The 17928-nt window shown below is 37.5% G+C and overlaps 1 protein-coding gene across 5 annotated transcripts in view; it reads left to right on the top strand.

Moving 5' to 3' along the window:
• The window catches only part of SS18 (SS18 subunit of BAF chromatin remodeling complex), a 44470-nt gene extending 33081 nt beyond the window's left edge, over positions 1-11389 (top strand). For 3 of the 5 annotated variants that reach the window (XM_071554635.1, XM_071554637.1, XM_071554636.1), the window contains exons 6-11: positions 444-611; positions 1314-1418; positions 3549-3641; positions 4363-4485; positions 7083-7216; positions 9286-11389. In XM_071554635.1, coding sequence (XP_071410736.1) covers positions 444-611; positions 1314-1418; positions 3549-3641; positions 4363-4485; positions 7083-7216; positions 9286-9312 — 650 coding nt within the window. In that variant the 3' untranslated portion in view covers positions 9313-11389. The remainder of the gene's footprint in view (positions 1-443; positions 612-1313; positions 1419-3548; positions 3642-4362; positions 4486-7082; positions 7217-9285) is intronic. The other 2 variants (XM_071554638.1, XM_071554639.1) reach the window with 2 other exon arrangements.
• The last annotated feature ends 6539 nt before the right edge of the window (positions 11390-17928 follow it).

Below are 17928 nucleotides of genomic sequence, written 5' to 3' on the forward strand. Positions count from 1 at the left end.
TGACAGACTATAACAACTACATGTGTATTAAAACTATGCCCTGAGGATTTAAAAGATGTTAAATAATTTTTCTATGACTTAGCAAGGTTTCACCATCAGGTTTTCACCTACACTTTTTTGAAGATGCTTTTTAAAACAAACAAAAAGGGGTTGAAATGTTTCAGTTATCCTTGTGTGTGTGTAAACGCATGTATGTGGTTTTGAAGAAAAATCATCTAGAAAGCAACCCTATTTAGGTTAACTTCAGTTTTGTAATTTGGTTGCTGACCCAATTGCCTGCATTTACATTGGGTCCAGAAACAACAAATCCTTATGAGAGCACTAGAAATACAGAGCCCTTTTTGATCCAATTTTAAAGGCTGGGTTTTCCATGTTCTTTTGGAAATGTTTAATCACAAGTACTTTTTGCATATTTGCCATTTTTGCTGCTTGTCCTGTTGCAGGTCCAATGATGCACCAGCAGCCTCCCTCCCAGCAGTACAACATGCCGCAAGCGGGTGGGCAGCACTACCAGGGGCAGCAGCCACCAATGGGAATGATGGGCCAAGTTAACCAAGGAAACCACATGATGGGTCAGAGACAGATCCCTCCATACAGGCCACCACAGCAAGGTAGGAATTCACTTTGCTGTATTTGCATCAATTTTAAATAACCATTTTAAAAACCATTTTACATCGCTTGCTTACACCAAATTTTGATCAAATCATTTGGTGTCACAGACCTTGTTTGCACACACTCTTTATAAGGGTGGTTCTTGCAGCAACAGCTTACTGATATCACCATGAAGTGTGAAGACAAATATTTCTCTTTTTTTCTTTTTTGGTTCTTTCTGAGATTATGCATTCTGAAATTATGCATCTCAGATATGCTGATGTAGAATTCTGTTTTGATATTTAAATGATAGGTACAGAAAAGGAACAGAGTAGCTACTTGGTTCTGAATTCACTCAATTAGAAAAGAAGGAACAATGTTCCACAATATTGCTTCTCTTTTTTCTTTTTTTGCTTTCCAGTCCTTTTTGACAAGGAATAATTTTATTTTAACACCTTTGTCTGTTATACGCATTCCTAAAATGAGCTCAGAACTGAAGTTTGAAATGTATATTCTCAGTCTAGTGCTGCTAAACAACTGTGATATGTATAGATATATTTGTTTCTTTTTTTAATTAAACCAATTACATATGTTGTCTGTAATGCAACAGTATGGGTGGGGAATACATTTGAGAAGAATTTCTCATACTAAAATCAGACATTAGCAGGCTTTATAACAGAGAAAACAAGTTATTTACGTATTGACTGGTTGTGGTTTTTCAGGCCCACCACAGCAGTACTCAGGCCAGGAAGACTATTATGGGGACCAATACAGTCATGGTGGACAAGGTCCTCCAGAAGGCATGAACCAGCAATATTACCCAGATGGTAATCTCTCATAAATGTTAACTTTCCCATTTTCTATACCTGCCCAATACTAATGTAGCCATATGCCCAAAATTAGGGGATGAGGCAAGAATAGTAATTGGATATCATACCTCATATTTACAAAACCTTCCAAACTCAGAATTGTTACTACAGTTTAAATTACTATGACTAGTTAAATGTGCAATTTACAGCATGTAATTTGTATTATTCCCATTTGAAACTCTTAACAGTTTTAGTATTTCAAAATTAATTGAAATAATTGGTTTATCTAAAAGTATGGAGAGTTCCTTAGTGTATCTAGTATGATTGAGATGAATTAAAAGTCATTACTTTATTATCTATAAGAGAGGGGGCGATATCCTTTTATTAAAAATTCTATTGAACTGAAATCACTTGCTAAAAAGATGTGGCTTTTCTGTAAATATTCTATTTTTTGACATAGTATTTAGTTTTCATGTAAGTCGTACAAATGTGTTATTGCTGCTATGGTGTGGGCCTTTAGTTTAATTTGTGTATAGGAATGAAATGGTCCCTGCCTTGAGGAGACTGTGGATCCTCTTTAGTGTTCCCCCAGTGCTTTCAAGACAAGACTGAAACTTTGAATTTCATAAATCTGTCCTCCTACCTCCTGGAATATACAGTGCTGAAGGCTACTGGACTGTGTTATAAGTTAGAAAAGTTGAAATTAACTTGTTTTCAGGCTGAGCAGAGACTGGGAGAACACAGATGCTGACTCATGACTACTGTGTGCAACTTAATGGTATCTTGCGAAGTCCAGGGATGTGGTATATGTCAGTGTTGTGAAAATGTATACAAGCAAAACTGTGTCATTGCCAAAGCAACTACTCATTGCAAATAAAGAGACACAAATTAGGTTTTTGAATTTAATTTCCATTAAATTGATATTAAGATACGTCAAGAGACATCTATATAAGCTTACATGTGTGAATTTTTGGAGATGTATGTGCAGAATTATTTTACAAGGTGCATGAACTTACCAAGGCTTTTATTTTGGAATATTTTATTTGGAGCACTAAATGGTTACAGCAATTTACTCTAGTAAGGGCAATTTGGTGTTACCGTCAACAGCTCTGTGGCAACACAGATTACTTCTAAGACCTCTTCTTTCTAAAGAGTCATCTCTATCATTACCTCATTATTACTCTTATGTAGAATGCAAAGACAATATGTTTTAAGATTTGTTTAAGTGGTTATGCATTTGTATAAGATTCAGTCAGTGACATATAGTGCAGTTGCCGAACTAAGAATCAAGACCAACTGAATCTCCTTTGCTTATTTTTATTTCAAAATTTTATTCCAAATTTGTTTAATTTAATTTCAAATGTAAGCAAATTTTTGCCTTGTTTTCTTGACCAAGTTAGCAATAAGATATATTCTGATCATTTGTAAGGCAAAATGTATTTGTGCTAAAACCAGCAACAGGTGGGGTGCTTATTGCATATAATGGTTTCTTAGTCAGAGATGCCTGTAGTCTCCGAGTAGGAAGGTTTGTTTGTAGTGAATCTACTCAGGACTGGAATGTAAGAGGAAAAGTTTTCTTAAGACTTTAAGTAGGAATTCTGCTTGTAGAGAAAATCTTGAGAATGTTATTTTTCTGTCACTTAAAAGAATTTAATGTAGACTGTGGTTCATAACTTCATTGAGCTTTATTTGTTATATTTCACACTGCTTTTAGCATATGCTTTTGAATTGGAGATCAGCAGAACAGGTGTTAGACAAAGTATGATAATTGCTTTCTTTGTTCATTCTAATTTAATTCAGGTTATTTACATGTGAAAGGCCTAAATGCTTTCATTTTTTCTTTGAGTGAAAGATAAAGTACTTCCCCCCACCACTCCCCCAACAAGGATTATCAAAAGGTTAAGACCATCCCTTGCTGTGATGTTGCTAGAACTACTGCATTAAGCCTTTTTTTTTTCCCCTGTCACATGTTACTTCAAAATGAAAGGAAATCATGTTAGTAAGTCTATGGCTAGTACAATTGAAAATTCTTCCTCATGTATATCCATTTGAATTTTTTTTTTCATTTTTCTGAGAAATGAAGTATTTTTAGGATTTTCACTCAGAGGCCATTAACGTTTCTTCCTGTCTCTTGTCGAATTGATGTAGGTCATAATGATTACGGTTATCAGCAACCGTCGTATCCTGAACAAGGCTACGATAGGCCTTATGAGGATTCCTCACAACATTACTACGAAGGAGGTATCTATATACCTTCACACACATACGCACATACATTCCCTTTCCTCCGCCACCCGCAACGGGAACGAAAATTCTCGCACAACACAACTTATACCCATGCAAAGCTCTTGTAGAATACTAGTTGCTGGCTGTCTTGAAAACTGCAGGGAACTTGAAGCCTTCAGAATAATTTCTTGCAAACACCTAAAAATATATAACCACAATTTGCCATTTCTAACAACAGTAAAATGACTAAAACACTCTAGAGATTTTTTTTTTACCTCAGTGGAAATTTTTATTTGAACATAAATTTGTTGGTTCAGTTGTATATCTTTTTGTGTGTGTATATATTTTGTATAATTATAGTGCCATTAGGAAACAGCTTGCTGATCTTGTGTAGCTAGTCTGTGCTCTTGTAGCTGTCCTTAATTTTGTCTTTTTTTTTTTCATTTTATTTAGCATAGTCATGATCTTATGACTGTGATGTTCCAGTAAATGTAATGCTCGTTTGGCAGAGATGCTGAAAGTGCTGCAGTTCAACTTTGCAAAATTGGCTCTAACTGCAGTTTGTTTGGCCGAGTTCCTTCTGTTTGGTTTGAGTTTTCTTTGTTTTGTTCAGTTTTTGAAATCAGTATTGCATTTTCATTTTGTTCTTGTGTTGTTGGCTGTGCATCTTAGAAGGAAAAAAAATAATATAATAGGTACCTTTATAAGTTTTTGCTTTCTTGCAATCATCTTTCAGGAAACTCGCAGTATGGTCAGCAGCAGGATGCATATCAAGGACCACCCCAGCAGCAGGGTTATCCACCACAACAGCAGCAATATCCTGGCCAACAAGGCTATCCAGGACAACAGCAGGGTTATGGTAAGAACCTGAAGACACAGACAGCAGTCACAGAAAAGGCTGAGAAACCCTTATCATTGCGTGTTATTTTACCCCTGGTTCAAGAGGCCAGACTTGCACAGAACAGCTGCATGTCTTCACTTTGACTGAGCCAAAACAAAGAGGTGTAGAAGACAGAGTCTTTTGGGAATTTAATCTATTGGCAGTCAGGAGAGTGTGGTAGCACAGAAAACTGAAGGTGACTAAGCAGCATTATAACAGGTGTCTAATTTAGAAGGACCCAGAAAGACTCTGCTGTTTTCTGTCCACAAGGATGACAAAGGGCCATTTATACCCTTTCATTTGTGGATTTGCCAATAAGAACAAAATCTTCTAAAAACTAATTTAAAACTTCGTCCAGTGTACATGAATCGTTCATTTAAAATTCTTGTAACTGATCAGTAGAGAAATAACTGTAAACATTAACAATGCAGCTTTCATGACTTTGTCTTAAAAATTTTTGCTAGTAGTGTAAATCTTCTGATACACGGCAGGAATGAGAAATCCTCTGTAAGATAATGTAGTTCCTGGATTCAAGGAAAATTGCCCAAACAGGAAAATTAAAGTAGTAGTGTGTAATTTTTGTGCATTACTTCTGAAAACTTGAAATCAGAAGGGTATACTGAAAATACTGCTCTTTTAGGGTTTATTTGCTTATATATTGTAAAGCCATGAATTTTTATCACAGAGTATTTATCTCTGAAATTCCGTAATTTCAGGGATATCTGAAATTCCATACATTCTATATATTTTGACTTTTAGCTTTTTTGTAGATTCAAATGCTAAAACTTTAAGCATTGTGGGTATGTGAGGAAGTGCAGAGATGATTTGTTTGCCATGTAATTAAATGCCGGATTCACATTAAGTTTAGTTACGTTGAGACAGAGTTTGGTTTTAAGAGGATCCACTGAGATTTAACAGGTGTTTTCCTTTTTGAGGTTATAGATAAATTGGTAGTTCCAAAATAATACTCAGTTGCTTACATTCTGCTAAACATAACATAGGCAGATCAGAGTGGAGGTCCATGTAGCTCACTGCTCGGAATTTTATAAGCAAAGAAATAAAATCTTACTCTGAAAATTTAGATTAAGAAATACTAGAAGGAAAAGGATGAGGAAAACTGTTGGAGCAACTGACCCAATGTAATTCAGAAAACAAAATAGCATACTTGTCAAATTCTGTTATTTAGCAGAAATAGTTATTGAAGTTCCATTTTTATTTTATAATATCTATCAATGAATATTTAGAATGCAGCTATAAAGAATTACCATGAATAAATAAACCCATGTTCATTTATCAGATGAACACAGCACTTTCTAGGATGTCATAGTCTTGCTCAATTTAATATTTAATTGCTTTCTAATTTGCAAAAATAAATCAATATCTTAGTCATTATTATCAATCTTTATGGCTTTTTTTCACTGTGGAGAGCTGAAACTGCATAGTTCAAGGGGATTTGAGTCCTGAGGAGAATGGTAATAGCTTATGGAGCTTTTTTACTCCGGGTCTTCTTTTTGACTGTCTTAGACACTACTGAAAGAGTTACCAGGTGATGTGATCTAAATATCCAGTGCCTGTAGCTAAAACTAGCCCTTCCTACAAATCACAGTTGCTCAAACACTTCCATTTCTTCTGAGGGGAGGAAGAGTGTGTTGGTTTGTTTAAAATAAGAAAGCACTTCTGAAAAGCTGCATATCTTCAGCTCTTAAAAATAGAGAGCCAGTTTTTAAGGTGTGGTGTTGAAAATGCTAACAGCTTCACAACAAAGGATTCATATGGAGTGCCACTGGAATATACACTTCATCATCTATCCCAGTGTTGGTGGGAATTTGGTTGATTTTGTTTGAAACATGGCTGCCCTACCTTACGGCAGCTTCCAGTGGTATACAGGCTGAGTCCCTGTGAATAGTAACAGAAAGAGTTTGTACTGATGAAAAAACAGCTTCCTCTCAGCCAAAAAAGGCTGGAGTCAAAGTTTTGGATTTTTTCCTGGCATTTTTTTTGAAAAGTAATGTTATCAGAGGAGTATGGAGTAGAGGGTGCTTTTTTCCATCCCACAATAGCTTTTACTCACATCCCACATTTTATGCATAGAACTTGCTTGCCATCCTGTTTGTGGTCGCCTGCTGTGGTGTGAGAACTCACTTTCTGGCAAGAAGGTGCTGCTGTTCTCTTCAAAAGAACCAAATGCTAAACATACCTGGCTGCTCCTGGCATTATAAACTTCTGGAACTGGAGCAGCATACAGTAGGAGGACACTGCCTAACTAAACCTTGGAAAGGATTCATAATTTCTTGCCTAGCCCTTCTCTGTCCTGTGACCTCGTGTGTGGAACTACATGCACTGGTGTTAATGTAATGAATATATAAATAAAGGTAAATGTTTGTGTGGTTGGAGCACAGGCCCTGTCAGCAAAAGTGCTTTCCAGGGGGAGAGAAAGGCCACTCAAAAGGTCTCATTGCGCCACAGTGACATTTTTTAGCTCTGCTCAGCTATAAAATTCAATGCTTTTAGTGCTCTCTTCTTTCCAACACCTTAAAACAGTCTTTTTTTTCCTTCCTCATTTTTATGATCTCCAGGCCCCTCCCAGAGTGGTCCAGGACCTCAGTATCCCAATTATCCACAAGGACAAGGCCAGCAGTATGGGGGATACAGACCCGCACAGCCTGGGCCACCACAGCCACCACAGCAGAGGCCTTATGGATATGACCAGGTATTCTTTCATTTGATGAGGATGTTGTGATTCTTACACACTCATTTGATAATTCAATTCTCATAGGTTTTATTTCTTGGTGAGTTATCCAGAATCATTTGTCTGGAGTTGTGACTAGTTGTTCTCTCCTGAGTTTGCGAAGTTTTAATGCAATTTGGCAACATGAGGCCCTCCAGGAAATATTTTTGGACTTTAAAAATTAAGGGAATATGTTTCATAAGCTCATGGTGAATGACTAATGACAAGGTTTCTAAATCTCATGATGGATTATTTTTCATTACTGCTTTGCAATAGAAATGGTTGAATTGATTTTCCACAGACACAAATCCTAACCCTAATATTCCTCTCCAGTTGCGAAAGCAGCTCAGGTGTGCAACTGAGGTCCTTCAGCTGTAGAGATGTATGGGGAGACATGAAATGTATTTGTGTGCAGATTTTTTCTAAGCAGTAAAAGACACTGAACATGAGAAAAATGACCCAAAAATCAACTGCTTCTTTACTATCACTCCTAAAATAAGCTTAAAACAAACAAGAGCCCTCCAAAACTTCAGTCTGGAGTTGTAGTGAGGGACTCCTGTTAAAAGCTGTTGCAGAATTAAAGGATAAAGCAGAGGTTTTACTCCTGTAGAAGGTATTAAACTGTAAAAATCTGATTTTTTTGGTATGAAACATTCAGAAATGTCATTACACTGTTACTTTCCTTAGCATAAATAAAATGAGGATCAACTAAATTATTAAGTTGAGGTTCTAGTGTTTAAACAAAATGTCTATACAAGATCAGTTGAACTTTAAAGAAAAACTTTCCCTTGGAAGTGAGAAGAGCCACAATTGCCCACATTTTTAAAAGATGACAGTTGGCTTTCTTTCTACAGAAATTAGAAAAGAGAAGGAAGAAGGAACAAAGTCTTTCAGTGTGGTAGTTTAGAGATGCAGTTACTTATAATTATTTAATAGATAAACAAAATGTTTATGTACTGAAGTAGTAACTTTCTCTACAGACAATAACTACAGGAAAATTCTTTACTTGTGGCAAATATAGGGTCAAGGAAACTTAATCACAATTTGCTGAGTTTCTTCCAGCTTTCCGTGTAGTAAAAATGGATAACCCTCTCTATAGATAGGCTCTACTCCTGCAGTTTGTGCAGTCTTAAGTTCCACTGGGAAACTCAGTTATAGAAGACCTCTCTTTCATACCAGCCATTCCCATAGGGACTGTGCTGCTTAAATTCTGTTCTGGCAGCTGTCATGAAACTCTTCTTCATGACCAATTGTTTTATTACAAATGGAACAAAACTGACATTGCAACATAAAACTGAAATTTAAAATACTGTCTATCGTAATGGTACTTAACATAGAATGGTGGTCAGACTGCAGTTTGGAGCCTGTTCACTTCCTGGCACACTTCTTTCTGTGAGCCTTGAACCCTATGGTGAAAGGATCATGGTAAGCTTGTAGCATTGATGCTTTCACCTCTGCCCACCTCTGCAGTATATGACATTCTTTTAAAAGAAGGAGAATATCAATAAGGGTAATAACTCTGTGCTTCAGATCTATGGAATAATTGCTTCCCATAGGATATGTGGACTAGTTTTTCATGTTCACCAGGATATGCCTTGGTTTTTGAAATACATGTACCATTCTGTAATGCTTGATAGATTAATATTTTTAGGTATCTCTGTGTCATGGTTAGTTTCCTAAAGTACGTTGAATTTAGGTGACCTTGTCCTTTTGAAATAATTTTCAAAGTTTAGATGGGAAGTAATCCCCATCTTTTATTTTTTGATGATGTTCTGCAAATTTCACAGCAGTCTACTGAATGTAAAGGTATACTCTCGATCAAATCACATTCCTGGATTTAAGTCCATGTCATTGGTCTTACTTTTTACATCAAAGCACAAAGGATTTTTTAGTGAGATGAAAACTACCAGTTACTTATATCAGTTTATCACTTACTGTTATTTGTTTCCATCTTTTAATATCACAGTTTATTTGGACAATCTTGAAAATTCAGCTTTCAATACAGGAAAATGTGCCTTGTGGTCTAATAATGTATTTTGAATTTTTTTTAGGGTCAGTATGGAAATTATCAACAGTGAAAAAGTACTTACATTCCGGTAGGCAATATCTATTAGCAGCCATATTGTCTCCTCAGCACTGTGGACATCTTCCCGAGATGAGAACCTCCCATTCCATCTAACTTTTGGAAAGATCTCGTGGCTGTTACACAGTATACAGTCTTTATGGGTTAATTGTTAAAGACTGTAGATTCTCAGAAACTGATTTCACATCTCCGCTCTAGATGGCAATATTGGACAGAAAATCCATGACCTAACACTTTGCAGTGAGTTGAGAACTGTATGTCAAATAGACTGTTACAGACTGAAAGGTGCGAACAGCTTTGTATGTTTATGAAGGTTATGGGAATTTAGTATTTTTTCCACAGACTTTTTTTGTAGGGGGAAAGGGGAAATGCACACTTTTTACAGCAGCAATATTTTGTATATTATGTTTTTCATGTGGTGAATATACAAGACAGTACACTACTCGCTGGGCAGGATAACAAATCTACTGTTAAAATGGGTAGGGGCATGGTAAGTGCTTGATTGTATTAGTATCAAAATGGTGTATGATCAAGGTACAGTGAAAAAAGAGAGCACCCTACATCAGTGATAGGTTCACATACAAAGAGTGAGAATCCCAGTTATCTAAATGGGAACATAATTAAGGACACTGTAATATAGTCTTGTGCAAAGATTAATTTTTTAAGCTTTCCGATTTTTCTGAGTGAAGCGGTTTTGTAAAAATTGTTTCTAACAGTTTGACAATTTTCTGCAATGTTTTTGGGTAACGAACGTATGGGTTTTATTTCTCAAGTGTTTTGTCAGAGCTTTGCATAAGCAAGCTGTAATCCCTCTTAATAATTGCAATAATGAAGAAAATGGCAAGTGTTCATTTTACTTGGTTTGAATATGCAAAGAACTTGAAAAAGAATATGGAGAACAGAACTGTATTGTATAAGTGTATCTTAACCTTTAGATGAATAATTTTTATGTATCAGAATAGCCTAGAGGACTTTGTAAAGCCTATCTAAACTTTTGTTGTGGTTTAGGAATGGTATTCCCCAATTTTGTGTTCCCACTGACACACTCCAAACCACACACCACTTGCTTGCTCCCCACTCCCCCTCCACCTCTGCTGTGATGGCTGGAGGGGAGAATTGGAGGCACAAAAGGTAAAGATCACAGGTTGACCTAAGAAAAATTTACTGGAAACAGCAGTGAGAGAAGAAAATGAACAGTAACAGTGACAGTACTCATGACAGAGGGTACAGGAAAGAGGCAAACGAGTCATACATAGTTGCACACGACATGGAGCCTGGCAGTATGGGAACCTCTGCCACACTATGTGACCCTGGAAGAGTACCTGAGGTGGTATAGAATAACCTCTGGGTCCCAGCCCTGCCCCTTTCGGCTACTGCAAAAATGAACCTGTCCTGGCCGGAACCAGGACAACTTTCCTAACTGGGAGTTAATAAGTTTTGAACGGGGGCATTTTTGTGTGTGTCGATTTTTCTTACTGGTTAACATGAGACCAAGGGGATGTTTTATAACATCAAATATAAAACCTGTTGGTGAGGTAAATGCCAAAATTTGTTTTGATTTGCATTAATGCTTATAGTGTTGCATGTGAGATAGAGGCAGCACCTTGATCAATAGCATAGTACACAAAAAATTGGGTTTGAGACTGTCCTGCAACTGTGTGTCAAATAAATGGATATTCTGTTCTGCAGGAATTTGGCATTCAAGAATTCCTGGCAGCTTTCATAGAGGATAAAACTTAAAATTAGTCCAGGAGTAAAATAATATTTTGTTTTTTTCGGTTAGGAGTCAGTGTTTGGGGAAAGAAAAAAAAGAAAATCAACTGGTATTCATAATATGTATGCCATTATTCGTGGAAGACGATTTTCAATTTTTTCATCCTTTTTAAAGGCAAACAGTTTTCTTTAAGTCGATAGAAAATACACATCAAGGTTTGAACAGATGTGGGATGAGGAACATTATGAATGAAAAGCCTGTAGGTTCTGTGCCAATTTTCCACCACAGTGTACTTCATTGCTATTTAAAACTGTACTCCATCAATTCTAACAGAAGAATAAATTATTTGTGATTTTAATTTTCTCATTTGTTTCCTTAAATTAGATCCCTATCACTTTGATGTCTCATCTGGAGACTGTGCTGTGGATTTTGATTTTATAGAAGTTTGGCAAGAATAACCAAACCGTGTTTGCAGTCTAGGACTTTATCAAAATTCTCTTGCCATAGCCAAGTTAATTAGAATTAACTGTTCAGTAATCAGCATGTTGTGTAGGTTGTTTGTTAAGAAATTCTTCCTGTGAAAATGAAGGTCCATGAGGCTATAATCAAGATGACTGAATTAGATAAATGAGTTGAGGAGGCAAAAATATGTTGAACCCAACCTGGTGTAGATATGTTATCTCATTTGAAATAAGCTCAACTGACATTAAGAAATAATTTGTCTTGCCAACCCCTCTTCTGTTGTCTTACTCTCCTTTTTAATGGAAACTAAAATTGCAATTTTAATAAGCAGAATTTCCTCCAGGGTTTCCCTCCTAGAGACTACTGCATTTGCAAGGTTTAATTGTTTTATAACGGTCCTGTTTCGTAAAACTTTTTAATTGGTGGTGACAAAAATTACCTTATTCCTCTGATACTATGCCAGAAGAACAACTTGAGAGGAGATAGCTCCACATGAAAGTATTTCTACTAAAATGATACATTAAAAAGGAGCCAGTTTTCCCTAAACAAAAGAAGAAGAAGGAATGCACGACGAGACCGGGATGAAATGGCAGGATACAAGGTTTATTTTAGTAAGTCTTCCTTGTTAAATAAAATCTAACCAATAGGAAACTAGTAATAAAGGTATTGCAGTTGGCATTTTACATGTAGGAGATAAGGGGGGACAGACACAGGAAATCAAATATGTGAACGGAAATGATACAGATGTTCAAAGAGTAAAGAGGATGGGTTAATGCATTCAGTGACTTTCAGTTATTATAGGGCTGTGATTTTTGCCATTGTGTTTTGCTCTTTTCAGAGCAAAATTTTTTATTTCCTTTACTGCTCTGTGAATAACTCACAAAAGGAAGAAGCTGCCTCACTGTTGCAATTGAAATTGATTTCACAATGTTGTAACATAAGTAAGCAAACATGCTGCTTCATAGAGCAGCGTAAATGTATCTTTTGCAAATAGTCCCACTTCCATTTTCATACCTAAATTACTTTAAAATGTTTAAAGTAATTGATTTTTTTTGAGTAAATGCATGTGGTGAAAGAGGAGCAAGGACTTCAATGCAAAAATATCATTGTAGTTCTACAGTTCACAGCACAGAGGATGCTGAAACACTTCAATGCGATTTAAAAAAATCAGATTTTAGATTAAATAAATGAGAAAATACTTAAACTTACAAAATTAAGAGAAACTGTTACTTCAGCAAGTCTGCATGGAATTCTGCCAGAAGCCCTGAAGAAGTTCAAAAAGAAAGTAGCAGGTTTTTCCTATATGGGCAACAGTTGCTGTATCATAAAACAGAAGTATAAGGGTGAAATCCTGTGAAATGAACCCAAACAAACCTTCTCAAGCAAACAGATACCTGAATAAAGTAGTAAGTTTCCAAAAAAATTCAATACTGTGCTAAATTACATGTTTTAAAAGAAATTTGGCAATAAAAGTTGACCCTCAGTCTGCTAGAGTTATAGCACAAAATCAGAGCACAGTCTGATAGAACTGATCTTTATGTTCACAAAGCCTGAAGTTCTCTGAGAAGCTGCTACTATAAAAATAAAGCATGCAGTACGGTGGACTGCAAAGCACTGGAAATTAGATAAGATGGCGGAGGGAGAATAGGAATAAATACTAAATATCACAAATTATGCAGATTGATAAGAAATTATGGTAGACCTATATTGGACCAGTGATTAACACTTACAAATTAAGCGGAGAAAACAAATATTCTGATAGCAACATGAGGAGGAAATGGTGCTACTTAGATCATGAAGGACTTAAAACTATAGAAATGCAATGGAGCATACATGGCAGAACTTCAGGAATTACTGATGTTTACAAACACACTACAGGGTGGGAAATCTTTGTTCACGAAGCCTAGCCATGATTATGACTGGGTGGGATAATTCCAGTTTACTCATACACACCAAATCAGCTGTCAGGAATAGTTCAGCAGATACCACAGTAAAACTTGGATTCAGGGGGTGTCAGATTCACAGTGCCACCAAAATATTCAAAAGCAGTGGTATGAAATGCTTAACAAAGTACCATAACACCGATGAGAGTTTTTCAACTTGGAATTACTGTATTCAACATTGTCTCTCCCGTATCAAAAAGATAGCTCAGGTAAAAGGTAAGTGCACAATGAGTGGTCAAGAACAAATACAGTGTTTGGAATTGTTTCAGATTTCAGTGTATATAAACCAGCAGTACATAACAGTAATTTTTGTAAGGATACAGACCACGTAATGAGAATTAAAGGCAACACCTTCAAAATTTATAACAGGAAATGCATGTTATCGTGCATGACATGCACAACTGCAAACTCAATCCCCAGGGACTTTGTAGGATTAAAAAAATGAATTAGATACATGAGAATATAAAATTGCTTAGGTTGGAAAAGACCTCTAAGATCATTGAGTCCAACCATTAACTCAGGACTGCCAAGTCCACCACTAAACCATGTCTCCAGGTGCCACATCTACATGTCTTTTTAATACCTCCAGGGATGGTGACTTTACCACTTCCTTGGGCAGCCTGTTCCAATGCTTGACAATCTTTTTGGAGGAGAAAAGTTTTCCTAATACTCATTCTAAACCTCTCCTGGCACAATTTGAGACCATTTCCTCTTGTCCTATCACTTGTTACTTGGGGGAAGAGCCTCACCCCTGCCTTGCATGTGCACAGTTACCTTAGAGCAGATAAAAAGCTTATTTTAAAAGAATGTAGAACCTCAAGTTTCACAGCTTTATGCAACAAGCAGCATTCTAGAGTGTGGAACATACTTCTGTCCGTGCCTCAATAGCAAGTGTAGGGAGTACATACAGAATGTCACTGCAAAACCTAGAAGTACACATTAGCTAGCAGCAGAGTGTTGGTGTACTTCCTAGAATTAAACTGAACTGTAGAGCTGAACTGGGGTAGCAATGTCCTGCTCAGAAAACTACTTTTTCACAATGGTCAAATATATCTCCAAAATAACATCCATAGAGCAGTACTGATAGTTCAGTCTTCCAAGATGCTGGGTACTTTAACTCAGCTCTATTAATTTCCCATGACACAATTTTTCAAAAGTTCTGACTAATCTATCAGAATGTGGTTTCTCCTGCTTGAGATCTGCTGATTTTGCAAGGGGAAATTTTTGAACTTTCAATAGGTGTTTTCTAATTTTCTCTTTATTATTCTCCCCTTGTTCTTAAGAAATGGAGGTAGTTCAGTATGTCAGTGGCTTCACAGATGTGCACCTCGGGTTTCTGGGGGGAAGAGCTGTGAGACTGGAAAGGAAGATGCTGGAATAGCCAGAAGTAATAGTTTGTGAACTCTTTGGACCGCTGTGTTATTTTCTCTTGCCTTGACACTGTTTAAACAAATGGCCTAGGCAAATAGCCATATAAATGCTTTTGCATTTTGGTTCATAATTTTCATTTAATCTAAAAGTAAATTTTACAAAGCATAAATTCTAATCACCTACTGTGGTTGACGTTGCCAGAAGTATGCTGGCATCTTGACACAGGTTCATTACAGATATTTTTGGAGAAAAATATCATTTGTGAGGGCAGGATTGGTAGAAATACACATTTTGTTTTCATGAAATTAAGTTACATCACTTGTACCTTCTGTTGTTTTTTGCAAACATAAGTCAAGTGAAGAATTTTTGTTCTCCAGTTGCTGCTTTTACATTTTTGCAGATGTACTTAGAGCCTTTAGGCTTTGTTTCCACAGGACTACAATGTAAAGAAGTGACACAGTTCTGAAGAGTTTCTGTCTAAATGCTGATTATGGCTTACTTGTTAAGATAGTTGCTTGCCAAGTTGATACTGTGTCAGTTTCAGATTAATGATCACTTTTTTTTTTCATCCCAGCAAAGATACAGATAATTTCAGAGCTAGCTCTTTGTATTTGAGCACCTAGATAACTGTATCTATCTGCTCACAAAGCTGTTTCCAACGTAGAAAAAATGTTTGCCTTCTATCAAGGAATACTTTTTGAAATTTACAGTTGCATAAAAAGGATTCTGCATATAAATGCCAGTGTTTGTAATTTCATTAGCCAAAGAGCCTGCCCATCTGAGTATGATTCAGTATTTCCTAGTGTGACACTGACTTTTCATTTATCACCTGCTTCAGAGGCTGTGTAGGCTCAGGAAAGCTAAGCACATAGGAAAACTGAGGCAGGCATGAAGGTTTCTGTTGTATCTCCCAGAGTTTTTGGTTGATGACAAGTGCTTGATTTTAGGACCATAAATAGATGCTTGATGAGTACTAGGATACCTGTCACCACTGCAAGCACCTTGTGTGCATGCTAACATGTGTAATGGAGTCTGCTGCTCATTGGTGGTTGTTAAGCTGTTGCTACAGTCTTCCCACAAAGACAGCACTGACACTTTACTACCTCAAAAGCTTAGTTCTAAATTGCCGCTAATATTTGCCCTTCAGTTTCACACTGCTTTGTGTTTTCTGGCTCTCTGGCAGCAAAGGAAGGCAGAAAAGCAAGAGTCTTACAGGTGACCCATTCTGCTGACAAGAAGCATTAAGACTAATTGATTTGACTGCCTCTGTAGTTCTTTTGACTGTTTGGAAGTTTGGAGTTTAAAATGTGGTAATCCTGAGATCTGTGGGCCAAGCACGGTAGATGTGACCCGCTGTCTAAGATTTCTTGATACTATGCTCTTTTATCATTATATGAGTGACCACTGACAACAGCTGGTCACTGTTTGAATGAACAGTTGGCAGTATGTCTGCACCACCAACTTGTAGCAGTTTTCTCGTATGAGTGAGCAAGTGGATCAAAGCACCTTTTGAGCTGCCTACTTTTCCCTGAGTTGTTCCAGGGTGTCGTGCTGGCTGGGGTACAATTGTGTCTTTTTAACAGGCTGGTGTGATGACTCAGTAACTTGTAGACTACCATGTTATGGCATCAGTAATGCAGTTTGTATATTTGGGTGAATATTGAGAAGCTCTCTCCTTAACTGCTGCTTCTCTTGCTAATAATGGGGCCATGTTGATACCTGTTCATTGTTGTAAGCCATGACAGCTTACCTTTTGACCACAGCCATCTTCTAGAAGGGTAGCAGGCAAGATTCATCTTGAAGCCTGACAAAGATGCAAAGGTAGAAATGCTGCTGGAGATACTGGGAGATATCTGTGACAAAGAACAAATAGCAATTATTTAAAGAACTGTCCATGTGGATGATAAGATCATTTATAGTTCCTTCTTTGGTATGTGTTTGAGACCACTTTCTCCATTGCTGTGAGGAGGCTCTGAGCCTGAGACAGCTATGAATTAGTGGATTTGTGTTACATTTGGAAGCAGGGCCTCTGCCTGAAGATCTTTATAGGGAACTGCTCCCTGAGTTTCAAAAAGATCACAGCATCTTCAGGCACCAGTGCCTGTGAGGAAAGAGATGTCCAAGTGGCTCACTTCTGTTGCTCACTGGCCAATGACTTTGGAGTCAGGAAAGTCTGCTGTAAGGAAAATGGACAACAAAATCTGCCTTCACAAAATCCATAAGGTCATGTGGAACATTTCCCAGCATTGAGTCCTCAATTTCTAGTGCTGTGGGCTTTTATTTACTACATCACAAGAAGACTTTGCCATTCCTTTTATATGAGACTTCATAGATTTCCACAGGTGTACTGACTGACATCACTGGCCCAAACTGGTGTACGCCTTTTCTACCATCTTCTGCACATGTAGATCTTGAGAGCAGAAGGGACTGGTACTTCTTTTTCTCCAGATCAATGAGTATCCAAGTGTGCTGGTTTAAAGGTGAACCAGCAGGGAAAATGAACTCACCACGAGAGAGATTATAAGTCAGAGACTAAAATTTAATAATAATAATATTACAATAAATAGACTGACACAAAGAGAAACTGCTTTTAACTCATAAAACCTAGCAGTATAACCCAGTGTCCTGGGGCACAAACCCAAAGTGGTTTGTTAGCCCTTGTGCTGAGACCCACGTGGTTCCCCCCAAGTCCAAAGCAAAAAAGAAGTGAGAAACCTGTTGGTGCAGGCGATGGCTGTAGTCTGGTTGAGAGCAGGGATCTCCTCCTGTCGAGGTCCTGCTGCTCCTCTGAATCCGACGAGAAGTTCCCAAGGTCTTCTTACCCACCACTTATGTACCCTCAGGGAGCACCCAGTCCCTCCCCCTGGACAGGGACTCACACAATGAGTGATTAACTCTGGGAGCCAGGGGGTACTGAACTGTTGATGGCCCATTAGCAGCCACACCCCCTCAAGCTGGGTGTGACGGTGATAATGACTCCCTGGGCAGCTGCTGCTAATGGCCCATTGTCCTTGGGGAATGAATAGAGGGGGTAGAATACACAGCTTTGATCATCGCCACACAGTGTTAGCTGGTCCCTCCTGCTGAACTAGGACACCAAGGAGAGTAGACCCCTAAGTGC

The sequence above is a fragment of the Pithys albifrons genome, chromosome 4 (assembly GCF_047495875.1).
Source record: "Pithys albifrons albifrons isolate INPA30051 chromosome 4, PitAlb_v1, whole genome shotgun sequence".
NCBI lineage: Eukaryota > Metazoa > Chordata > Aves > Passeriformes > Thamnophilidae > Pithys > Pithys albifrons.